The following is a 25815-nucleotide window of genomic DNA, read 5'->3' on the forward strand; positions in this document are numbered from 1 at the left end:
GGTCATAGTATAGCATGTCAAAAAAAGTCAAAAAGGTCATAGTATAGCATGTCAAAAAAAGTCAAAAAGGTCATAGTATAGCATGTCAAAAAAAGTCAAAAAAGGTCATAGTATAGCATGTCAAAAAAAGTCAAAAAAGGTCATAGTATAGCATGTCAAAAAAGGTCATAGTATAGCATGTCAAAAAAGGTCATAGTATAGCATGTCAAAAAAAGTCAAAAAGGTCATAGTATAGCATGTCAAAAAAAGTCAAAAAGGTCATAGTATAGCATGTCAAAAAAAGTCAAAAAAGGTCATAGTATAGCATGTCAAAAAAGGTCATAGTATAGCATGTCAAAAAAAGTCAAAAAGGTCATAGTATAGCATGTCAAAAAAAGTCAAAAAGGTCATAGTATATCATGTCAAAAAAGGTCATAGTATAGCATGTCAAAAAAGGTCATAGTATAGCATGTCAAAAAAAGTCAAAAAGGTCATAGTATAGCATGTCGAAAAAGTCAAAAAGGTCATAGTATAGCATGTCAAAAAAAGTCAAAAAAGGTCATAGTATAGCATGTCAAAAAAGGTCATAGTATAGCATGTCAAAAAAAGTCAAAAAGGTCATAGTATAGCATGTCAAAAAAAGTCAAAAAGGTCATAGTATAGCATGTCAAAAAAAGTCAAAAAGGTCATAGTATAGCATGTCAAAAAAAGTCAAAAAAGGTCATAGTATAGCATGTCAAAAAAAGTCAAAAAAGGTCATAGTATAGCATGTCAAAAAAGGTCATAGTATAGCATGTCAAAAAAGGTCATAGTATAGCATGTCAAAAAAAGTCAAAAAGGTCATAGTATAGCATGTCAAAAAAAGTCAAAAAGGTCATAGTATAGCATGTCAAAAAATGTCAAAAAGGTCATAGTATAGCATGTCAAAAAAAGTCAAAAAAGGTCATAATATAGCATGTCAAAAAGGTCATAGTATAGCATGTCAAAAAAAGTCAAAAAGGTCATAGTATAGCATGTCAAAAAAAGTCAAAAAGGTCATAGTATAGCATGTCAAAAAAAGTCAAAAAAGGTCATAGTATAGCATGTCGAAAAAGTCAAAAAAGTCATAGTATACCATGTCAAAAAATGTCAAAAAAGGGTCATAGTATAGCATGTCAAAAAAAGTCAAAAAAGGTCATAGTATAGCATGTCGAAAAAGTCAAAAAAGTCATAGTATAGCATGTCAAAAAATGTCAAAAAAGGGTCATAGTATAGCATGTCAAAAAAAGTCACTAAAAAGGTCATAGTATAGCATGTCAAAAAATGTCAAAAAAGGGTCATTGTATAGCATGTCAAAAAAGTCACAAAAAGGGTCATAGTATAGCATGTCAAAAAAAGTCAAAAAAGGTCACAGTATAGCATGTCAAAAAAAGTCAAAAAGGTCACAGTATTGCATGTCAAAAAAGGTCATAGTATAGCATGTCAAAAAAGTCACAAAAAGGGTCATTGTATAGCATGTCAAAAAAAGTCATAGTATAGCATGTCAAAAAAAGTCAAAAAGGTCATAGTATAGCATGTCAAAAAAAGTCTAAAAAGGTCATAGTATAGCATGTCGAAAAAATCTAAAAAAGTCATAGTATAGCATGTCAAAAAAAGTCATAAAAGGTCATAGTATAGCATGTCGAAAAAGTCAAAAAAGTCATAGTATAGCATGTCAAAAAAGTCAAAAAAGGTCATAGTATAGCATGTCAAAAAAGGTCATAGTATAGCATGTCAAAAAAGGTCATAGTATAGCATGTCAAAAAAGGTCATAGTATAGCATGTCAAAAAAGGTCATAGTATAGCATGTCAAAAAAAGTCACTAAAAAGGTCATAGTATAGCATGTCAAAAAAGGTCATAGTATAGCATGTCAAAAAAAGTCACTAAAAAGGTCATAGTATAGCATGTCAAAAAAGGTCATAGTATAGCATGTCAAAAAAGGTCATAGTATAGCATGTCAAAAAAGGTCATAGTATAGCATGTCAAAAAAGGTCATAGTATAGCATGTCAAAAAAGGTCATAGTATAGCATGTCAAAAAAAGTCACTAAAAAGGTCATAGTATAGCATGTCAAAAAAGGTCATAGTATAGCATGTCAAAAAAGGTCATAGTATAGCATGTCAAAAAAGGTCATAGTATAGCATGTCAAAAAAAGTCAAAAAGTCATAGTATAGCATGTCAAAAAAAGTCAAAAAAGGTCATAGTATAGCATGTCAAAAAAAGTCTAAAAAGGTCATAGTATAGCATGTCAAAAAAGTCTAAAAAGGTCATAGTATAGCATGTCGAAAAAGGCAAAAAAGTCATAGTATAGCATGTCAAAAAATGTCAAAAAGGGTCATAGTATAGCATGTCAAAAAATGTCAAAAAAGGTCATAGTATAGCATGTCAAAAAAGGTCATAGTATAGCATGTCAAAAAAGGTCATAGTATAGCATGTCAAAAAAAGTCACTAAAAAGGTCATAGTATAGCATGTCAAAAAAGGTCATAGTATAGCATGTCAAAAAAAGTCACTAAAAAGGTCATAGTATAGCATGTCAAAAAAGGTTATAGTATAGCATGTCAAAAAAGGTCATAGTATAGCATGTCAAAAAAGGTCATAGTATAGCATGTCAAAAAAGGTCATAGTATAGCATGTCAAAAAAAGTCACTAAAAAGGTCATAGTATAGCATGTCAAAAAAGGTCATAGTATAGCATGTCAAAAAAAGTCACTAAAAAGGTCATAGTATAGCATGTCAAAAAAGGTCATAGTATAGCATGTCAAAAAAGGTCATAGTATAGCATGTCAAAAAAGTCACTAAAAAGGTCATAGTATAGCATGTCAAAAAAGTCATAGTATAGCATGTCAAAAAAGGTCATAGTATAGCATGTCAAAAAAGGTCATAGTATAGCATGTCAAAAAAGTCAAAAAAGGTCATAGTATAGCATGTCAAAAAAAGTCAAAAAAGGTCATAGTATAGCATGTCAAAAAAAGTCAAAAAAGGTCATAGTATAGCATGTCAAAAAAAGTCAAAAAGGTCACAGTATAGCATGTCAAAAAAAGTCAAAAAAGGTCATAGTATAGCATGTCAAAAAAGGTCATAGTATAGCATGTCAAAAAAGTCACTAAAAAGGTCATAGTATAGCATGTCAAAAAAGGTCATAGTATAGCATGCCAAAAAAGGTCATAGTATAGCATGTCAAAAAAGGTCATAGTATAGCATGTCAAAAAAGGTCATAGTATGGAGTGGTCTCACTGACGTCACGATCTCCTTAGTTACCAGGTCGGTCGGCCATGTTGGAGTACATACAGATCCTCCATGGCGGCGAGTAAACAAGGAAGTGCGGCGAAAATACCATACTTTGAATCACTGGATAGTGCATCAAAGGTTCGCTACCTGGCCAAATTGAAGGTTATTGGTAACTTGGATCCTTATACGATGAGTGCAGATCGTTTCAGTGCCGATCCTACTTGTCTTCCATCGGTAAACTACGCCAACATCTACGCGTATCTCGTGAACACCCCGAGTCCTTACACGAAAGACGAGCTGGAGTGCTACAAAGGGCTCGACGCTTATAATCAGTTTGTCAGTGGATGGGTCCGAGACGTCAAAGCAACGGTCGTCGAGAATTCTCATCTCGTCATTGGAAGGGTAAATATATACAGATCTGGTCCGATATTTAGCAATATTCAATGTTTACTCAGCGCAAACAGACACGTGTGTTTGTTTACATTGTACGTGCATGTCATTGTGTGCGTGTGTGTAGGAATTCACTTTCAACTAACTCCTAACTTCATCCCCCCCCACACACATATATATATATATACACATATATATATATACATGATACGACGTTAAACTCATATCAAGCAATGCTGAGGCTGCATCTATGTGTTTCGCCTGTTGTACACGCTCGACACGTCTCTGGCACCGACTGCTGTCACGGGCCGATGAAGCTTCGGTAACCTTCTCATGTCCATGTTTAATTTATATTTCCTTTATTAAATACTGTTCACAAACGAATTTGCAAATAAAATCACTGACCACTTATAAAGTGATCCGCACATACTCTAGTGTACGCCAAATTCGATTCCTTTATATCTCGAGAGATGCGCGACAGCCATTTCTGGCGACGTCGCTTGGATAGCTCCTTCGTGTAATTTCCTTGATGTGTAATGACCGCTGGCAAACCAAAGAATGATTTCTTGTCTCTATCAGCTCTGCTGCCACAACCAAAGACAGCACAAAAGTTCACCATGATCGATAGGTTCTGCGACTCAGCCGTGCATGCCAGTGGCTGTGTGTACTCCAACATGTACTCCAACATGGCCGACAGCTAAACTGTGACGTCACACGAGACCACTCCATAGCATGTCAAAAAAAGTCACTAAAAAGGTCATAGTATAGCATGTCAAAAAAGGTCATAGTATAGCATGTCAAAAAAGGTCATAGTATAGCATGTCAAAAAAGGTCATAGTATAGCATGTCAAAAAAGGTCATAGTATAGCATGTCAAAAAGTCAAAAAAGGTCATAGTATAGCATGTCAAAAAAAGTCAAAAAAGGTCATAGTATAGCATGTCAAAAAAAGTCAAAAAAGGTCATAGTATAGCATGTCAAAAAAAGTCAAAAAGGTCACAGTATAGCATGTAAAAAAAAGTCAAAAAAGGTCATAGTATAGCATGTCAAAAAAGGTCATAGTATAGCATGTCAAAAAAGTCACTAAAAAGGTCATAGTATAGCATGTCAAAAAAGGTCATAGTATAGCATGTCAAAAAAGGTCATAGTATAGCATGCCAAAAAAGGTCATAGTATAGCATGTCAAAAAAGGTCATAGTATAGCATGTCAAAAAAAGTCACTAAAAAGGTCATAGTATAGCATGTCAAAAAAGGTCATAGTATAGCATGTCAAAAAAGGTCATAGTATAGCATGTCAAAAAAGGTCATAGTATAGCATGTCAAAAAGTCAAAAAAGGTCATAGTATAGCATGTCAAAAAAGGTCATAGTATAGCATGTCAAAAAAGGTCATAGTATAGCATGTCGAAAAAAGTCAAAAAAGTCATAGTATAGCATGTAAAAAAAGTCAAAAAAGGTCATAGTATAGCATGTCAAAAAAGGTCATAGTATAGCATGTAAAAGTGATGGCGAGATGAAGCTTCATGAAGCATTGAAGCTTTCCATCCAATTGGTTCACACATGGGTCGAAGCTTCATGGCGCTTCATTTGCTCTACTGCGCCATCAAGTGGACAATAAATGTAAAACAGGCAGAGTGATTAAAATGATTTGGTGTGTGAAGCTTTGAATTGAATAAATTAATGAATGATGTTTGTGATGCGTGATACATAACTTATGAACTTATTAATATGGTGTCTGTCTTTACGATACAATGGCGGGTCAAAAGGGAAAGTGGAAACAAATTGGGGAGAAATAAGTGATATGAGAAGTAAAAAAAAAAACAAATGCAGAAGTTCCTACTTCTGCATTTAACCCATCGTTAGCTTATTGGGAGCAGTGAGCTGTTGAGAAGCGGTTCAGCAGTTAGGGGTTCAGTGTCTTGCTCAGGTACAAGTCGGCATAAAATATGTATGAACTAAGGTTCAAACCGCCGATCTTGCTGTTACCAGACAACCCTCTCTACCCATTGAGCCACAGCAGAATCAGAATCTGTTTATTGCCATCACATGTTGAACATACAAGGAATTTGACATGACGGGAGGTGTGTAACATTTAACAACAATCAACAACGAGCAACAATGCAAAGTAGAACAAATTAAATTTACATAAAATATAAGATAAAGTGAAATATAAAATAAAGTGAAGTCGAGTGCACAAGCGGTGTAGTGTGAAAGTGTCCTGTGCTGGAATGGGTGGTACAGAGGCATGAGGCATTTTGCAGCCTTAGCTGTCTGAGTTCTGCTGTGAACCAGGGTTTGTCATTGTGCTTGTGTAACGTGCTTTGTGAATCTGTGACTGTGCTTATGTTACTAGGGACAACATGTAACACGTAAAACATTTTATTCATTTTTATTTCAAAATATCAACTTTTCCACAGTGCTGGGCTTCAGGCGGTTTCTTTCTTTTGAGATTATTTCGCCTGCTTTCGAAAAGACCCTTTCACAGGGCACAGATGAAGCTGGGGTACATAGAAAAGTAACAGCAAGTTTATACAAGTTAGGATACACATTTTTATGTCCTTCCCAATACTCCAGGGGGTTCTCCAATCGTGCAATGTTTGGTTCAGCCAGGTACTTTTGGACCTCCACTGTTGCGTCCGCAGTCTCATTTTGGGTCCTCGTCTGCAGGACTGTGGTGTCGCATCGATGCCACAGTTTGCTACCCTAAGACAGACAAAGCAGGCTGTAAGTGACAAAATACAATAACAATGTATACAGTATCCATTACCTCGAGTCACACGCTGAGAAGCTTCTGGTATGGGTGGTTGTGAGGAGGATGAGGAGGTGCTGTTACGTAAACAGCAGCACATTCAGACGTGAGCCTCTTCTCGACATCAAAATGTCAAACTGTTGTGATGAAAGTGGGGCCACGTCAGTGTGTAGGCCTGCCAAAGCTGCTCCTACAGGTTCCCTGAGGTCATAAAGACGTTGGAGCATGTGGAATGTGCTGTTCCAGCGCGTATCCACCTCTTGAATCAGCTTCAGTACCGGCCGGCCCAATTGCGCCTGCACCTGTGTCAGTCGCTCCGATAAAATTAGCCAACAAAAAGTGATTAATTCAAGTGTCACTGCAGCAGCAACTTAAACAAAACAGCATAATTTAGAATATTGCAATGAAATAAAGGAATTCACCGTTGCAGTGGTGCTGCTCTTGAAATAGCCCACTATTTTCCTGGAGATTGCCCGGATGTCAGACAACAGTGTTTTGGGCAAGTGCCTTTTTTATGAGCAAATTTAAAGTATGCGCCACACAATTTGCGTGACGCAAACGAAGCTCCCTGGCACAAGCACCCATATTTGCTGCGCCATCAGTCACAAGGCAAGTAACTTTTTGGGCCATACCCCACTCAGACATAAGTGCTGCTATCACTGTTGCTGAATGTTCAGCAGTATGTGCTTCAGGGAAATGCTGCACCCCTAAAACAACTGAATGCAAAGAGGTGCTTGCATCTATGAAATGGCATGTCACAGCTAGATGTGCATCCGTGTTGATGGAGGTCCACATATCTGATGTCAAACTAACTGCTGATGCCTTCAACACAACGGCTTTGGCTTTCTCCACCATAGCTTTCAAAGCCTAAAGGAAAGAAGAGAACACTCTTGGAATGGCAAATATTGTATTGTGAAGGACACACTGCTACTACATATATTCAGTAATATTGCAGGAAGTTTGCTCAGTAGTCATGTGTGGGTGGCTCTTAAAAGAGCCGTTTTGGATGTGCTTGGGCATTACACGGTGTCTTGCCATGGGACCGTTCCCTCAGCAGAGAAGTAGGATGTGAAGGCCTCCCTCACCCTGATGGCCTCTCTTGCAGAGTTGTTGGCAGCAATTCTTCCCAGACCTGGCAGTGGCTCCACCTCTCCAACCGGTATTCTCACTGCAGTTGTTGGGGTGGTTTTCCGCAGGAAGTTATGCAGAACACATGTAGCCTTCACACACTTCTCTGCAACGTCTGGGTGGACCTCAATGGCTCGCATGTACATCCTCCACTGAGAAGAAAGGATCTCAAAGGCATTCTTCGCAACCAACCGAGCTCGGGAGAGACGGTAATTGAAGATCCGGCGGTCCCTTGGAAGGATGCGGCCGGGGAATGGCCTCATGAGATTTTTTCTCAGTGGGAAGGCCTCGTCAGCAACAAAGACGTGCGGCTGAAGTCCTTGCTGGTCAGCTCCTGGTAGTGGCAGGTCAGCAGGCAGTTGGAGGGTGCCAGAATTAAGAGCTTGACCAAAAGCTGAGTTGGCCAGACTCCCACCAGCACTGGTTCTTCCGTAGCCTCCGACATCAATCAGCCGGAAACAATATTGCGCATCCACAACTGCCAGGAGAACCAATGAGAATGTTCCCTCGTCATTGAAGAACTGAGATCTGGAATTAGCAGGGGCTTTGAGGACAACATGCTTTCCATCCAGTGCTCCACAGCAGAGAGGAAAATGCCACCGCTCCTCAAACTCCACAGCGATTGCTCTCCACTGCTCTGTGGTGGGCACAGCCATGAACTCCTCCACAAGGCAGTCCCAAATAGCTGTGGCAACATCTGGGACAATACTGGAGACAGTGGAGACCCCGACACGGAAGCTGTTTGCGATGGTCCTAAAGGAGTCACCAGTAGCAAGATATCTGCAGCACAGAAAACACATTACATTTAACAGTTATATTGAAGATACTGTAGCTGCTAATATAATTCGTTTTTTATTGACATGACTGCACAGCTGTTATGAATAATAAACATCTTAAATGCTGGTGATTTTCCATAACAAGTTACATAGTATGTAGATGTGTATAATCAAAAGCATGACTATGCCTTATTAAGATTACGTTATTTTGAGTATTGTCGGAGTTCGGATCCATCATGAATACAAACTCCATTCAGAGAAACTATTTTAACTATTTTGTCTGTCTGTTGTGGACAGACAGACAAAGCCTGAACTTATATCATACTTTTATTCATTCATTTTATGAAACTGCCACTCACCGGAGACAGATGGCCAGGCGCTCCGCAGCTGAGATGGAACGCCTGTAGTAGGTGTCCAGCCGAGAAATCCTGGGACCGACCCGAGCCAACAGGTCATCAAACTGGCTAATGGTTAGCCTCATGTAGCGCTGACAGCGGAAGTCATCCAGACGTAGTTCCTGGAGAAGTTTGTGAAATTCACCGAGCTGTGTGCGCCTACGGATGCTGTTATGAACCCAGAGACGACGGCGTTTGGCATTCCGACGTTTGAGGGACTTCCACAACAAGTACAACGCAGCAATTGTCTTTATTCCTCTCATGGTTGACGGCGGAAAGAAATGGCGGACAGTTTTTTTCACTTTCAGGGCGATAAGCCCCGCCCCCTCTCCGGTGCGTCCAGCACGATTCTCGCGAGAGTTAAGGTGGCGATTCGCGGAGAACGTATAGATCAGAGAATGTACATAACATATCACATAAAAACGTTAGTGTAGTTTGTTATAAAATGTTATCGTATTTTGTCTTACTTCAAACATTAAATAGTCATTATTTGTAAATTTTTCACTGCTGGTTTGAAGATTAGTTCTTACCTTTATTATATTGTCCTGAATTGTCTAAAAGTTACATGATTTGTCTGGAACCACAAAGGAGCACATGACCTGTATTACACTGCAGAAAACACACATTCCCCATCTTAAATTAGCATCACAAAATAATAACAAAGAGCCGACTCAGATTTTGTTCATCAATATGATACTGTAATGTAATAGTCATCATTTCATTCATATGTACACAACATAATTTATAAAAAGAAGTTTAATCTGAAGAATCAGATCACAACACAATTTTTGCCACCGTTTTTAAATAATCCCAACTAGAGCATTGCCTGCAGGTTCTCAGTACATCTCCAGTTAAGTTGAGTTATTAAATACCAGCTGCTTAGATTATTTTACAATCCATGAAGGATCTTTTTTAATTGTCTCGTTCTCTGGACCCAGGATGGCAACACCGCACGTCCTCTGACCAACACCGAGGTACCTGCAGGAACACAACACTCGTTTTATATTCCAACTCCATTTCATTCACAAGCGTTAGGAATAACAACTCAAAGGATGTTTAAACTTCACCTTTCGGCCACTTCCACCAGGCTTCTGTGACTCACGGCGAAGAGTCTCTCTCTGTGACTCTGCAGCATCTCATCCGTGACGCCGCTGAGGAAGCGACCCATTCCTGCAACACGGAGACATGCTGAAGAAACCAGTGTCTAGAACCCACACCGCTTCAATTTAAAGACAAGCTCTACGAATGTATAACACGATGATATCATCTGGAAGATAATTACACATTTAATCAACATTAAATGACGCTCAACAGATTTGATTCAACACAGTTGGTCTCACCTTTGCTAGCGGGGGCCACGGGGGAGTCGACAGCTGAGAAGACCGACAGTTTGGCTTCATCGATGTCCTGCTGGGTGAACTGTCCCGACTTGGCCCAGTCCACACCTTTACGAAACGCAGACAACGTCTGCACCGAGTTCGGGTCCCTGACAGACGGACGAGACGGAAACGTGAGGCTCAACACACTGAAACGATCACCGTTTCATTTACAGATTCTTTTCTCAATTCATTGTACGACGTTAGTGCATTTCCACCTCCGTGCAACAGGTAACGTACGGTATTAGTGAGTGTTGGGCCGCTGCCTACCTGTACGAGTAAAAGGTGAAAAGACCTCCTCCCATCCTGGCTCCGCCCCCGTAGGCTCCTCCCTTCTCCCGGATCTCTCCATGAAGAAATTTTGCCGTCATCATCCTCCCCAAGATGCACAAACTGACAACGAGAGGAAATGAAAAAGGCATCAGACTGCGGATGTGCTTCGTTGTATCACCACTAGGGTGTAAAGGTGTTACAGGGTACCTGGCGTAGTCCTCGTGGGAGAACGGCACCGCACGAATACTCTCGCTGACAAAGTTGACGGGGAACGGCAGCTGGAAGAACGTCTTCATCTGACACGGCTTGAAGTTCTGCTCCTGAAAAGTGAAGTCAAAGAGTCAAAAACTCCGTTTAATCCTGATTCAGCATCGAGTTGTTCATCATTCATAAAACAAGACTCAGAGAGTAGCAGGTGTTCTCATATAGTGACGTTAAAGAGGAGGCAATGTTATGTACACAACTAAGACATAATGTTATCATAATTGACACTTTAAACATGCATTCTTATACAGTTACTATAAACTAGTTAAATACTAAATGTAGTCATTAACCAAATCTAAGAATCCAAGTATAATAAAGTGATGTAACTTGATTACTTTGTCAATTTTGGATATGCAAATGAAGACAAGAGACGTGAGTCTTTCCACGCTGTAACATAAAGACGGTGCTCAGCAGGACTGAACTTACGGAGATGAGTTTCCTACTCGGTCCGGAGTCGTCCAGGGGGTCGAGCGGCCTCTTTAATGAAGCAAAGAAACATATATATTACATATTCATCTGATAAACATCTCAATACGACACATATTCTAACAGGTTGTTATCTCACCTCAATAATATTGGCTCTGACCGGTTTGCGAGCTTTTCTGTTGACGGCGACGTCCTTCATGAAACTCTCCAACTGCTCCGACGTGTCGGACATTTTCTGTGGAGTTGTGTTGATCGCACACCTGGCGGAAGAGATATTTTAATGTAAGGTGAGAGAAGTAAGCAGAGGGCACGATATACACTGAAATCACTTTGTTACATTACAGCAACAGAGATCTAGAAACATGAAAACATGACGTCAGCAGGCGTGCTTTAATACAAACCCACCTCATGTTGTCCGGGTTGAGAATGTGTTTCTTGATTTTGGGTAATGTTCGGATGACTTTGTTGAGGTCGGACATCTCGGCTATCCTCTTCATGAACTTCACCTGAGGTTCAAAGAACCAAACAGCCGTTTCACACACCGTTCACTCCGAGAAACTAAAGTAAATAATCTTTCTGCTCGGTACCTGTTTGATCCCACCGAACGTCTCGTGCAGTTCTCCTGCAGGAGTCAGGTGTCTCCCCGCGCGGGTCATTGCGTACATGTGACCCGAGTAGGAGATGCCATTGGCCAACTCCTGCGCTGACATCATCACCAGCACTCTCAGGCGCTCCTCGTCGTTGAAGTGGGGGCTGGAAGAAAACATTTGCCAGTCGGCGTTTACGTCTCAGCATCCGAGAATGACGCAAACAAGATCGGGGTTTTTTTCTGTTTGTGGAGCTTGAACTCGTGTCTGTATCGTCTCCAGCTGCAGGTGACGTGAAGCGCCGGAGGACATACCTGTTGAATATGTCGCTCCACAGCTGGAACATGTGAGGAAGGTTCCTCTCCAGGCAGGAGGAGTACAGGAGGACACCCTGAAGCAGAGAGCACAGAGCCGATGAGACACTGAGATGCATAAGGGTTGGGGAGTATCCCAGCATGCACTAGGGCTGAAATCAGGGACCCAAACCAGACTGATGGCCGGGTTTGGACATTAATAACTGTATTAATTTGTGTTGCAGCAGGACACTGCTATGTAATCAGCACACGACACCGACCTGCTCGTACATGTCCAGCTGGCTGGAGTCGGGGGTGACCTGGGGGGAGACGGACATGCCCCCGGTCCTCAGCTCCATCTGCTGGGACTGTTGCCTGTAGTCCAGAGCGCCACAGCCCATCCTACAAACAGAAAACACATCCAGCCTGTAAGAGGTGCTTTGCATGCTGGGAAGCATTTACAGTCTGAATACACACAAAAGAAACGGCCGATCCGTCTCAATCTCACATATAATTAAAGTACACGGACTGCACAAGAAGGCTAAATTGGTACAAAAATACATTTATTCCATCCTCCATCAAAATATCGCCTTGAATATGTTTTTGTACACGTTGTGGTTCAGGTGTATGCAACCTGAACACAATCGGGGAAACAGAATGGATTCTACACGGCGTCTGTGATCTCTGGTCCTTGACGGACAGACGGACTGACTCACTTGGTGATGACGCTGCAGAAGAGCGGCACGTAGAGCCGGAGGTCCTCTGGCAGAGTGTTCAGGCTGCACATGGCTCTGAAGTAAACCAAGCCGTTGGTCGGCTGCTCGCAGTACTGAACCGGAACGCCTCCTGTGGAGATGAGGAGAGGTTCAGCCAAACGCTCTCGCCGACGACAATAAACACCGCGCTACACATCCTCTGCAGACTGCAACGCTGTGGACACTGTACTGGACCTGCAGTGCTGATTTGAACAGGAGTGCTGGATATGGTGGGCTCGATGTCGGACACTTTGAGCGCAGGCAAACAGGAGGCATCCTGGGTTTGACTCTGAACAGCCAGCAGCTCCAGACCTTTCAACACAGAATCACAAGTTCGATCAGATTCAAGGACTGGAACTCCTACGAGGAGAGATTCCCCCACACAGACTGAGCAGCGAGGTAATCGTTACCGTTCTCGTAGATCTCTTTTCTGTCACCGTCAGACAGAGCCCGGATCTTCTTCTGGAGCTTCTCCTCCTCGGCCTTGGCCTGCTTCTCCAGGTAGGCCTCATCTGGGCTCATGGACAGGGTCAGTCTGTGCGTGTTCTCCTGCAGGGCCGATGGAGAGGGGGAGGAGGAGGTTTAAAGGAGGCGAGAAAAGCATTCATTGGCATTAAATGCTTCAATCCAACTAGAGGGCCTGAGGTAAAGCCGCTGGAGGCAGCTTCTACATGTTCATTTTAGATCTCCCTGAAGTAGGTGGTGCATCATTTCAGTATGTTTCTCCTGCTTTCTCTCAATAACATAATCCCACCCTCTCAAAACTCCCAACCACCGGGTTGTTTCAGCTACAGCGCCTCAATCCTGCAATCCTCCGCTTTAACATACTGCATGTTGCCTCCTCTGCATCACACTGTAAACGACACTGGATGGAGCTCCCGTCGCTCACCTTGAAGTAGTGCTTAACTTTGTCCTGCAGGAAGCGAGGGTTTTCCTTCAGGGCTCGTCTGAACTTGGCAACGCTGTCGCTGATCTGCAGCAGCTCCACCGGGTCGCCGTCGTGGTTCCACGATGACGCGACGTACTAGAAACACAACAAGACTAAATGTCAACAGTGAGGAAAGAAACGCGTCAAAAAGAGCTTTTAAGGTTATAAATACACGTGGTGTCCTTGTGGAAACAAAATGAAGGTTCCAGATAACCGGTGAACTCACCGAGGCCAGAGACAGGCCGAAGTTGGTGGACTGGTGCTTCATCTGGATCTCGATCCTATGGAGCAGAGCCTCGATTCTTTCCTCCTCAAAGCCGCCTCTGTGAGCAAGATGGAGACAATACTCCAGTTGATGAGATTAAACTTTATTAATCCTGAAGGGAATTCATGTGCTAGAGTTTGATCAAAGATTACAACAGAAGAACAAAAACACAAAGATATATGAACAATAGTTAGGATTATCAAGTGTAAACGACGTAATACTGACACCAGTGCCTAATTATATTGCACATTGCTGTGGTACTCACTCTATGATGTCGTCGATGGTTTGGCTGATGATTCGTGTCACCCTCTCCGTGTCCTCCATAGACATTCCCTGCAGTCCGATGCTGAACGACGCCTCCTTGGTGCTGCCGTCGTATCTGCACAACAAGACATTTCAACACGCTGCACGTGAATACCATGGACGCTTAACAGCACTAAGCGCCACCAAGAGGTCAAACACTTCAAGGGAAAATGTGCCATCTGTTTATGTGGATGTCTAAATGGGTGCCGATGATCAATGTTGTCGACTGAAGCAACTAATTCCTCAGCAATTGTCTGAGAAAGCAGAGTTTGCGACTGAAAAATCTGTTGCTCTTCCTGCATCCCAGAGATGAACTGATCCCATCTCATTATAATGCAGGTTTGCTGACACGCTCACCCTACGACTGAAGAGAAGTCGGTTCCTATCTTGGGTTCAATGAGGGCCTTGTAGAAGGGAGAGTTTGGTCCGGAGATCATCAGCGATGACAGCAGGCTGAGAGTGAATCCTTCACACGTGTCGGTGATGCTGCAGAAAGAAACCAGAAGAAGAGATCAGATGTTACTGAATGACAGAGTTGACTGTTTAAAGAGAACCGTCTCTTTTTATCGAGGAAGAAACCCTTTGAAAAGCTGTCGACGCAACGATAGAAACGAGGGTCAGACAACATCAGGCGAAAGACATTCATGAGATTCAGCCGGAGTTAAGAGAGCGATGATGTGGTCTTACTCTCCCAGCAGGTAGCTCACACACAGCGTCTCCTGCCTGGCTGGATCTGGAGCCATAGCATCAGGGCTGCAGGTCACATGGTCTTCTCTCTGGAAACCGATGAGACTCAGTGAGATCACACAGACTACTCAATGCATTTCATGTTTCTATCCCATGCATGCAAGGGATAATTAAATACACGATGATGTGGATAACAGTAGTTTTGTAGTCTCATATACCCTCTCACCCTTGGTGTAATATATACATCTGTATTATGAACTCACGGGGCTGCTCCAGCGCGGCTGGGACGGGACCTCTGTGTTCGGGTTGATGCGTTCAAACTTGGACAGCGCTTCCTCTTCAATCTGCTCCAGGTGCTGCTCCAACGGCAGATCTCCATAAGTGAAGAACCTGAAGAGCGCATTGAAGAGTCTCACATCTTTAGGGAATGCGTTTCAAACAAATATGTAACATCTAAAAAGCCGCACGCTTTCTGCGAGTGAGCGTCGCTCTACCTGGCGTTGCTGGGGTGGTAATGTGTGGCGTGGAACTGTTTGAGTTGCTCCCAGGTGAGGTCTGGGATGTCTAGAGGCTCCCCTCCCGACACCACCGAGTAGGTGTGGTCTGGAAACAGCTTGTTCTGGAGGTGCTGGGCGTACACGCGCTCGTTTTCCGACTGCAAGAACACACAAACAAATTTATATTTCAGATTCTGCCACTGCTCACGTGGTAAAAGCATTACCGATTCAAAAATAAATAACGTAAACACACTTTGACGTGGCACATGCTTTGGTTCTAAACCGTGGAGAGTGCAGTTTGTTGTGTGTACGTGTGCCGCTGTCCATGGTGCTGAAACGGAGCAGAGCTCATCGATAAACAGAAAAAAAGTTTCCTCGTTCGGTTTCTTAGCCCGCTGAGTGAGAGAAGCAAACAGCTGTTTCTACACGTCTCCCACATTCAGCGCTCTGCTGGTGCTACTATCGTGCTCATAATATATAATAAATATTAATAGCAGTGAGCGGGAACGTGTTGACTTACAAAAGCTCCCTTCATTTCATTGAACACCACTCCTTTAAACACCAGAGGGGAGCTGAGGTCTGTGGGGTTTTCATTCTCCAGCCTCCAGCCCTCCTGCCTGAGAACCCAAGACAGACAGAGTCAAACGAGACTGTTACAGACCTGCCAAGGGATAACTCCTAATGATTGGTCTGTTGACTGTCAGGCAATACACCGTTAAGAGACAAAACCACAACGGTTTACTTTGTCTCTGTACTTTATGAGATAAAACTGAGCAGCTTCAGCATTGTAACTCACCAGAAATCCTGCTCTCGCAAACAAGGGAAGAAGACGGCATCCAGATAGACCGACAGAAGGTTCTGGAAGTCCTTCCCATTTTGTGTTGAGAACGGATACATGGTGTAGTCACTGGCTGTTAATGAGGAAGCAAACAAACAAGACAACACATCCAAAAATGTTATCAGCCACTTAAGAAACAACCAGAAATGATGTGGAAGTTTTTTTCTTTCATTTTAAAGATGATAAAAATTGACAGCAGTTTTAATTCAATCAATCAAGCATTTGTGCATATAAACACTAATTTTCAATACTTATATGTAGTATATTTGGACATTCATCATAGTTATTTAATATAAAATAAATATGTGAATCCATATATTCTGGTCCATCGCAATAATGAGGGAAAAATTAAAACCTCTGTTCAACAAAAAACACTAGATTATTTCCAAGTAAATGCATTAAAACCTTTAAATCTCCAACTGACTAGATCCATAGCCCCCGATTAATTTTAAATGTGAATATATGAGCAAACTCATCCCCAACTTCTCGGAGGTCCCTTGGTGCATTCAGGTTGAAATTAAAGTTCTGTACCTGTGAACGCATTCATGAAGGTGGACAGCGACCTGTTGAGCATCTTGAAGAAAGGGTCTCTGCAGGGATACTTCTTAGATCCACAAAGCACCGTGTGCTCCAGGATGTGTGGGACCCCTGTGCTGTCCATGGGGGTCGTCCTGAACTGGACACTGAAATAAGTATAAGAGGCACTTGATCTATTGTTTTGGGGGTTTATTTGTACAAGGATGTCCTGACACCAAGCTGGATGAATATGATGCTGCTGTTGTATCAACAAACACATTTCAACGTCATGCTGCGGTTGAGTCTGACTGCTGGAACACGTTTCAACCAACCTGAAGAGGTTATTGGAGTCATCTCGGGCTGCATGGAGGTGCTGAGCTCCAGTTCTATCGTGGGTCAACTTCACTGCTGCGAGAAACAAGTCAGGGACCACTACAACCTGTGGGGGGGGAAACAGAATCAGCAGCTAAAGTTACCACTTGTTTGATAGCAACATATTTTAATAACACGTCCTTTTACAAGTTTACATTATGTTATGAGCCCTAAATGATGCTACTTTGAGTCAAGCTAAGTTCACCTCTCTGACTGTGAAGCCGTGGATTTTCTGTCCTGCTTGGTACCGACACGCTCTCTCTTTAGCCGAAGAGCTCTGCAGCCTCCACGTCTGCTGCGGTCGACTGAAACTGGAAGAACAGAAAGAGTTGAGAGCACAAAAGAATGATGAACAAACAAATACAGATCTCATATCGCCACATTTCATAGCGTTGACGACCTTAATAATGATGCTGGGGCTTTAATTAGAAGTTCCCTCTATTATGTTGAATACCTAATGCAGCCACATCACTTCCATGTGGACCTGAGATTTAAAGATAAATATTCACTGTAAGAGCAGAAAAGAAGGAATTGGGTAGTTTTTCATCTTTAAATACAGATAATGACTCTAAAGACAACATGCAAACACCTTTAATTAACTACGAGACACATTTCTTACAGGTCATGGACTGATCGGTAACATAATATGGTGTTACACCAATGTAGGCTCGTGTGGAAACTGCCACCGAAGTTGAATTTAAGTACCTATCCTTTCATTGCAAACCATTTCATTGCAAACCATGAAACCGTTACTCACCACTGGTGACTAAACATGCTATCCTATTAAAACACAGGTTAATATAAAGATACAAACAGTAGCGTTAGCCACCGTTAGCTAACGCTAGCAGGTGCGTTCACGCTAACTTGCTGTAACACAACCGTTAAGCTAACTAAGAACTTACCTTAGATGTCGAAGTTTCTGGAGCACCGCCTTCGTTTGTCGAAACATGGCGTCGTTACAAATGTTTAAGTATGTATACTCACAGTAGGTTCGGCTACAGAGAGTACACTACTTTAATCAAATGTTGTTAACAATGCCACATCCCGAGTCCTCTCTCATGCCGTGTGTAGTACGGTTTGACACATTTTACTGGATCAGTTGCGCACATAAAAAAATGGCCGCCGCACCTGCGCAGATCACAGATCTGACAGACATTTTTCACCCCAGTTAAACCCATCCCAGCGCATTGAAACTCTACCAATACTCGCTGAGCAACTTTCGACACCCATAAGCGGAACTTCCACCTACAAACATGCTTGTTTTTGATTGGTCGAGCTGGAATGAAGAGCAGATATGCTTGGCTAAACGCAAACATCAGTAATATTACCAAACCATTACTGGTATGGGGAGTTTTTGAAGGGCAGCAATATTATAACCTGATTATAACACATATTTAACACCATCTTATGCCACACTTTTGTTTTTTTAATTCACAGTGTAACGTTAATTCATTTAAAACTATCTCAAGATTTAATTTTCCACTATTTCCATTTTGTTGTACTTCAGTCTCTCCTCCAGCAGGTGTCGCTGTAAGATCATATTTAGCAAAGTAAGTCACAAAAGTAGTTTGGTCAGTAACTTTTTTTGACACTTTTCTTTCCTCAAAATGTTCCACTCTGGGCTCCCAAAGTAGAGAAAACATGTTATGAAAGCGAACAACCTTTATTGTGAAACACAATCGTCCATATTTATTTCAGTTTGCATCCAATCATATTTACATACATTAATACTGCCTACTTTGTGTTGCTAAGCAACTTTTATAATTGCCATGACATTGCATAAAGAATAAAGAATCTCAGTTTGTCTGTCTGGTTTACTGAGAGATTTCCACAGCTGACATTAGTTAGTACATGTTATTATTATGAGTGGTAATTGGTAGTTTTAAAATTGTATTGTCACTAATTCCTATTTATAGTCTGTAAATGACTCACTGGTGCGTCAAAATACCTTTTTTACGACTGACACGCTTCGAGTTTTTAATCCAAGTATATGCTGTCTGTAGTCTTAACAAATCGTTCTTTAACGTGTTCTATCTTCTTCTCCTTCATTTTCATTTCCCCTAAATAAATGAAGAGTATTGATTAATTTGAGTAACTTAAAAGCTACAAAACTCATGTATGACAATTTCTCAAACCTACACGAGCTGCATACATTCTGTATCTTCTTATTCAATACATACACTGCTTGGTCATATCTGGATTAATCTGTTAGGAGACCGTGAAACAAAAATAAACTGCTGAGCCCTCATTATCTCCTCCATTCCCGGTGATAGAATACAACCCCTGCTCCAGGTTTACTGTGCGGTAAAATGATTAAACACAAACCAATTTAGAAATATGCACCTGGTAAGTAAAGCCCGCTGAAATAATGTACCGTAGGTCTCATCACGAGATCTTGGGACTGGGACGCTCTTGGAAATAGACTCTCAAGATTACACGACAAAGCAGGACCCATCTTTAGGTCTCTATCATGTCAAGCTTTCTCTGTTACAAGTAATGACAGTCCCATGAACCAATCGCTATGCAGTAAACGTATGTTTTTTGGGGGGGGGGGGGACTCATCCCAGTTTGCAATTCAGCCTCATGCACTGTGTATTCAAACCCAAGACGCCATTATTGTATGGCTGCACTGATAAATCAAATGGATCATGTTAGGTGTCTCTTGCACATTTTAGTTGTGGTGGGAAACAAGGATTTTAAATATCATTCGCAATGTTTGAGCAAAGCTCAGCTGCATAAAGCCTGCTTGTCTGCCTGATGGTCGTATTCTGCTCCAGCTGAGTCCAGCTTAACATCGTTATGGAATCATCAAAGCAACCTAAAATCAGGTGGTGCTTGTTTACTTAATTTATATGATTTGCAGTATGAATTTCAAGACCAGTTCTTCATTCAATATCCCCAAATTAGTCACTGTGAAGCAAGCAGCAGTTAGTGGCTCAAGATGAAGCTGAAGGGGAATCCTCTGCAGAGGAGGAGACGCAACATCGGCCTTCCACTCTTCTGTTTAAGTAGCAAACGCCATAAATAAGATCACAGAAAGGTTTCAGAGGTAGGATAAAGTCACGACAATCCTGCCATGGAGAACTGCACACTCACAATGACTGAGTTGTCCTGATGGACTCCTCAGCATTTTGTGGAACTTCCTTCTTCCCTCACACATATCCCTCTGCTTGTATTGACAGCAACAGTATATTGCCGTTTCTATTTCTTTTAATATCTTTTGAAAAACCCACGGTCATCCCTTGTGTTTCCACTGACAGCATGTGGGATATTTTTTCAGCTGCATGAATAGAAAGCCTTGGCGAGGAGGCATTGAGGTTTTTCTTTTTGACAGAGCAGGAGCGTCCTCCAACACGGTAGCTGGCTCCAGTCTGCCACTGCGTGTTCTTTATCAGGGGAGACCTTGATCACACAAAGCGTGGGTGAAACAGAAACGCTGCAAAAATGTCTCCAGAAACCCGGCTGCATGAAAAGTAAAATGTGACATCATTTCAGTGGAATCTCACTAGTTTCAAGGACTTTCTTTAGTCAAACGGAAACAGTGGGCTTTTAGTGGTTTCATAACATAGGTGCTCGTAAATAGTCATCCCTTCTCTTTTATCTCTCGTAATTCCACCACCACGTATATCTTCAATCTACAGGAGGTGAAAAAGCATTTTGGCGGCGTGCATCTTGCCTCGTTAATTTGATGTTGCAGCAGGACGTAATGCAAGGCCGATCAATCACACGTTTAACATGATGAGATTTCAAAGAAATAAAAGAGTTTTAGTCTCACACGTTCGACACAAGCATCAGCTCCCTGCGGTTCTCCAGGAGGGAGAAAAAACATTGTTCGTGTTTTATTTGGGGATCTTAAAACTTAAACATTGTGACTACAGAGTTTACTGTTGTGAGAACAAATTAGCAAACAACTTTGAAAAAGTTATTTTTCATTTCATGGTGACTTTAAGGTCAGCTGAAGGATTACATACGCCTCTATGAGGTTGAAGAAACCCTTCCGCTCTTAAAGCCCTGATTTGAATGAAGTATTAAACATGGCGGTCAAGCTACCAACAAGGCCGTGTAATATGGCACGCAAAATAACAAATCCTCCAGTGCAATGCAAACGTCCGACACATACAGTCTCTACATTCAGGCGATGGAGTTGTCAGGGCTGTGAGTGGGTGGCGGTGTTGATGTGCTCTTTCCTCCAAGTAATCCTCAGGATTTCATAAAGGTCCGGACGGTCCAGATGCCGGTTCATCCGGGCTTAAGCCATCCATCAGTGTCAGATGGAAAACAAAACCCCGGCTTCTCACGCTCCTCCTCACTTCTGTCTTCTACAGCTCTGTTATCCGGCGACAGCTTGCCGAGGATGGATGTTTCCTCCCCGAGCGACCACGTTCTGCTTGCTGTTATGCACACCGTATGGCCAGAAGCACAACGACGGTGCTGTCCACTGTCCCCGATTACCTGCTGCTGTTTCTCAAGGTAAAGCTAGGCCTCTAAGTTCACCAAACATTGCACTTAAAGGGCCAGTTTGTAGGATTTAGGGGCATTTCATTGGCCGAAATGGAATTTAATCGTCATAACTGTGTCATTAGTGTGTAATCACCTGAAACCAAGAATTTTGTTTTCGTTACCACCGTAAGACCACAATAGTTCTCCCACATGCTTGTGAATACCCCTCCCCTCAGCCCTCCCTTTGTGCAAAATACGGGGGGTCTAGGGGGGTCCGCGGCAGGACCCCACCCATTGAAAGGAGTAATCAGGTTTGCCGTAGCACTTAACAAAGTGCAGCTGAGGCTAAAGGGAATGTCATTCGTTTTTGCAGATATTTGGTCATAAACAAAAGTATTGGACAAATACGACCAACCAATAAACACGCAGTGCCTTTAAAAACGCTGTAAACATGCTCAAGGAACGTGGAAGTACCAATAACAGCTTGCCGATATAAATCTCAGGGCTCTATTATTGCAATAATTCAACAGTCACTTCTATCTTTGTTTGACATCACGAGTTCTGCAGTAAACACACTCGATGCACATGATGCAACCGCAACGGTATAGCGGTGGCATTTTGGCCTGCACCGGTCAGCGATATCAGCGCCGAGGTTTATCACACAACGCCCTCGCCCGGCCTTTATCACTCCCTTTCGCAAAGGGCAAATAAAGGTTGGGTATTTGATTACATAAATCATCACGGGCTGTTTACTTTAAGCACGGTCCACCCCGGGGGAGGCAGAGCCATGCATTCTCCCTCAATTCAGCCATATAACAGCGAGCCTTCTTTTGCGGCGGCTAATAAAGGTGAGCTGGCTGGGGATTGTGTATATATGCAATCTTGTGTTTCAGTGAATGAAATTTGCTGTACTTTGGAGATATTGAACAACACGTCGCTGCAATATTGCCTCCCTGAAATGGGATTGATTTGGGAAATGTGTTTTTGAATGAACATATCTTTGAAGTATGATAACAGCAATTAGTGCCGTTGCTGCTTTTGTACATTGAAACAGCAACAAGGAATTCTAAATGTTCAACCCGGCGCCTCTCGCGACGTGTCCTCATCACATGCGGGTTGAAACATTCTGGATGTGCAAAAGAGGTCAGATGCTGTGTCTGGACATATTTTGTGACAAACGGTGTGACGATCTGTTATGCAGAGTCTGATGAATATGATGTGAAGTACTGAGCTGCTTTCAGAGCGTCCCACAGGGCTCTTTGCTCGGCCACCAGCCGATCTGACACGTCCTCGCTCTCTTTGCACCGAAATGTCAATCCACCATTCCCATCCACTCTCCTCCTCGCCTCTGGGGCCAATTAGGGCGCTGGAGCCGAAAATGAATGAAACACGGTGGCAAAACAGCGTTTACTTCAAAAGCTCGCACTTAATTTGAAGACCTCTCTCTGATCTGAAGTGGAATTACCGGGCTGATATTCTCTTTGATCTCGCAGGTTTTTGCATTTGTTGCCAACTTATCGAGCGGAGGCTCCAGAAGAACAGCCGGTGCCGAACGTGTTGATATACGAGGTGTACACGCAGCGATGAAGTGCATTGCACATGTGCAGACGGTCTAACACGACAGCGCATGAAATGCAAACTTCTCCACTCCCCTTACTTCAAGGCACAAAGACAAAAACATGCAGGATGTGCCCAACAAAGACAATGCACCGTGTACAAAGTGAAGACAAAGAGACACAGTCTAGGACCCTCAACAGCACCGAGCCAGATTCACCCGTCAAAGAACTACTCAACCAAAAATCTCTTTCCGACAGCATCGATTCACACTCCTGCAGACTTTACATGTTATGAAAATGTTGTATTGTGGCAGCTCCTCGATGGAGGACGGCACCCAATTGTCTACTTCAATTCACAACAGTTACAATGAATTCCAAATGTACAAAGAAAACGTGTCAAAACATCACCAAAACTTTCCTGAAGCAAAATCAGTTTTCCTGCCAATTATCAATTTCCTCAGTACGTTCCACAGACTCACTGTGTCTTCACCACGCAGCTAAATACGACAGCATGGCGCCGTATGTACTGAAGCGCAGATCCACAGCGGAGCGTTGGCTTTAGCTGCAGGAGTGGTTTCCATTGACGTCTTTCTAACACCGGTACTTGTTTTTCCTTTGTGGATCTGGGACTCTTTTGTAACTGCTGTGAATCAATGTGAAACGTGCCTTTCATTCAACGTGTCCTCACAGAAAGTCACTCATCTCTTTTCATGTTTGTTCATCTGTAAGCCAGCAACTCGTGTTTATTCCCACTCGGTACACGCATATACTGTCTCTTTAAAAAGAAACTTGCATCATCACAGGAACCTCAGTTCGGGTTTAGGCAACAAAACTACTTTGTTAGTTTTAGGAATTGACGGTTGATTGGGTTGAATTAACCACGGAAGTGCTGTTACTAACGTAAGTTACTTGACAATAACATCAACATTGACCTCTCCTTTCACACGAGTAACGGACTACAGTCTCCTGGCTGAGATCGGTGTTGGTTGGACCCATTGACCTCCACTGTTGTGTGATTTCGTGGTCTTTATTCGTCCCCGTTCATGATTACGTTGTTAACACACGAAGAAAACGTGTGCGATATCTACGAAAATGCTGGATGAGACTATAGCCTGAGCTATTGGATAATATAAGGTAAATCTCTGCTCTCTTCTGTTTCATAATGGGAAAACAAATCTTAACTCAAGGTCCTCTTGCCAGCTTAGTCTAAGCTTTCAACAGCCTCTCACCGTCTTCCTCGGTTGATGAAGTTCTGCTCTGTTGTTACTCTTCAGGAAGGAAAATACTACAATTCATTTTTGTTGGAGTAGTCATTGTACCTCAATTTAATCCAAAACTTAACTCTAAAACCGAGAGTAAACCCTCAAACCGTCAAAGTGAAAGTGGCCATAATTTCAAACAATGTCCTCAATCTCAAGGTTTAAAACTCGAATCTGTCCTCGCTAAGATGGAAAGCCAAAGAGCACGGACACACAGCAGTAGAAGTGGATGAGTTCACTCTCTAGACAGACACAACTCCCTCGATACACCCACACATGCAGACAGTCACTGTGTCTGATTCGGAGCGTGGATCCAGCGGTTGACACTAATCTGGACGGATCGTCTGGACGGACGTTCGCCCTCGTGCCTCAGGCTCAGATGGCTCTCCTGACGCACAGCCTCGGGCTCTGCTGTTTGTGTTTTTTGGACTGTGGTACTTACACAACGTAGCCATCTGAGCACCGGCGACCCACACGTTGCATCTACATGGAAGGGGGAAATGGATGCGACGTGAGGCCACTGGGTTCAAAGCGTTATTGGCTGTGAATTCTCTTGTTCAGGTGTGGTGGGCTCAGTATTGAGCTGCTTGCCGGCTTGGGCGGGCACGGGGCTGATTGCGAATGGGATTGATTCCCATTCTCACGCCAGAATATCTGCAACAGAAACTTGAAGTAATGTTAAATGTTTTTACGATTACCTCTAACATCCATTGGAAGTCTAAACTCTGTATGCAATGTGTACTTACCAAAGACTATACTGCAGTTCTATCCAATCTCCCAGGAGCCACACACTGTTGCCGTTTAAAATAATACAATGAATAATTCAATGAAACAGCTCAGACTTTTGACTCAGTCAAAGTAATACATTTTATTGAAGAGTTTATACAGTATATATATGTAATATTACTGCGTACTGTCAAGAATATCCTGTTAGTGAAGAGACAAAATATAACCCATCAGAGACTGGAAGGTGAAAACTGCACTTTATTTCACTTCTGGCAGAGCTAAAGGGCCGTGGTCAGTCTCCACTGTTCCAACCGTCACCGACTCTGGTGTCAGAGTTTGAAAGAGAGACTTAACCAGTAACAGTTAAGGAGTAACCACCGTTGCATTTCCCCTGATCACTAATCCTGTATTCCGACGTGTTCGTGACACATTGGACGTGACCATAGACTGTGTATAAGAAGTCGCCATCTTGACTCCTTGAAACCAGTGAACGGAAGTGACCATATTTGGAATGTGGAGGAGTGACGTAGAGACGCCGTATACGGCTCTGGTAGAAGCAGAGACCTGTCAATCACTGTGTAGCCCCGCCCTACAGCATCCCCTGCTTTATGGTCTGTGTGACTCTAAATGGACCATAATGTACCAAATGAACATCATGCTGTATTGAAGAAGACTTGAAACTAGAGATTGAGACATAAACTCATGTTTACAATGTTTACTGAGGGAATAAATCAAGAGAGAAGTAGAGTCATTTTCTCATAGACTTCTATGAGAAAATCGCCCCCTGCTGGACAG

General features: G+C 42.5%; 2 protein-coding genes across 3 annotated transcripts; both read right to left on the reverse strand.

Moving 5' to 3' along the window:
- Positions 1–6077: 6077 nt before the first annotated feature.
- On the reverse strand, positions 6078–8912 carry LOC306789215 (uncharacterized protein). Of its 2 annotated transcripts, XR_013772640.1 has the most exons (4): positions 8624–8912; positions 7384–8268; positions 6379–7227; positions 6078–6314 (listed from the first exon to the last, which is right to left on the reverse strand). XR_013772640.1 is itself a non-coding variant. In XM_079285044.1 (3 exons), the coding sequence occupies exons 1-3, from the start codon at positions 8743–8745 to the stop codon at positions 7221–7223; spliced, it is 1014 nt and encodes a 337-aa protein (XP_079141170.1). In that variant the 5' UTR covers positions 8746–8912; the 3' UTR covers positions 6078–7220. The 2 variants fall into 2 exon arrangements, 1 of the variants encoding a protein (XP_079141170.1); XM_079285044.1 differs by having other exon boundaries at positions 6078–7227.
- A 423-nt stretch (positions 8913–9335) lies between these two features.
- pitrm1 (pitrilysin metallopeptidase 1) lies at positions 9336–18116 on the reverse strand. The gene is made up of 27 exons (XM_079284423.1): positions 17942–18116; positions 17245–17350; positions 17000–17106; positions 16683–16834; positions 16110–16224; positions 15834–15930; positions 15311–15471; positions 15080–15206; positions 14817–14905; positions 14487–14615; positions 14092–14205; positions 13788–13884; positions 13523–13657; positions 13044–13182; positions 12829–12945; positions 12595–12724; positions 12160–12280; positions 11900–11976; positions 11586–11751; positions 11404–11504; positions 11138–11258; positions 10999–11049; positions 10516–10628; positions 10306–10428; positions 10000–10145; positions 9727–9829; positions 9336–9637 (listed from the first exon to the last, which is right to left on the reverse strand). Exons 1-27 carry the CDS (start codon positions 17986–17988, stop codon positions 9544–9546), a joined length of 3078 nt encoding a protein of 1025 aa, XP_079140549.1. The 5' UTR covers positions 17989–18116; the 3' UTR covers positions 9336–9543.
- Positions 18117–25815: the final 7699 nt, after the last annotated feature.

This window comes from Melanostigma gelatinosum (genome assembly GCF_949748355.1).
Source record: "Melanostigma gelatinosum genome assembly, chromosome: 15".
NCBI classification, from domain to species: Eukaryota; Metazoa; Chordata; class Actinopteri; order Perciformes; family Zoarcidae; genus Melanostigma; species Melanostigma gelatinosum.

What these genes read in the sequence shown, in the direction of transcription:
- LOC306789215 (XM_079285044.1), bottom strand. Translation starts at nt 8,745, where the DNA reads ATGAGGCTAACCATTAGCCAGTTTGATGACCTGTTGGCTCGGGTCGGT. An exon ending in CGCCTGGCCATCTGTCTCCG is followed by an intron (nt 8,269 to 8,623) that starts GTGAGTGGCAGT and finishes TCTGTGCTGCAG; the next exon opens with ATATCTTGCTACTGGTGACT.
- pitrm1 (XM_079284423.1), bottom strand. Translation starts at nt 17,988, where the DNA reads ATGTTTCGACAAACGAAGGCGGTGCTCCAGAAACTTCGACATCTAAG. An exon ending in TCAGAGCCAATATTATTGAG is followed by an intron (nt 11,050 to 11,137) that starts GTGAGATAACAA and finishes GCTTCATTAAAG; the next exon opens with AGGCCGCTCGACCCCCTGGA. An exon ending in CTGGTGGAAGTGGCCGAAAG is followed by an intron (nt 9,638 to 9,726) that starts GTGAAGTTTAAA and finishes GTGTTCCTGCAG; the next exon opens with GTACCTCGGTGTTGGTCAGA.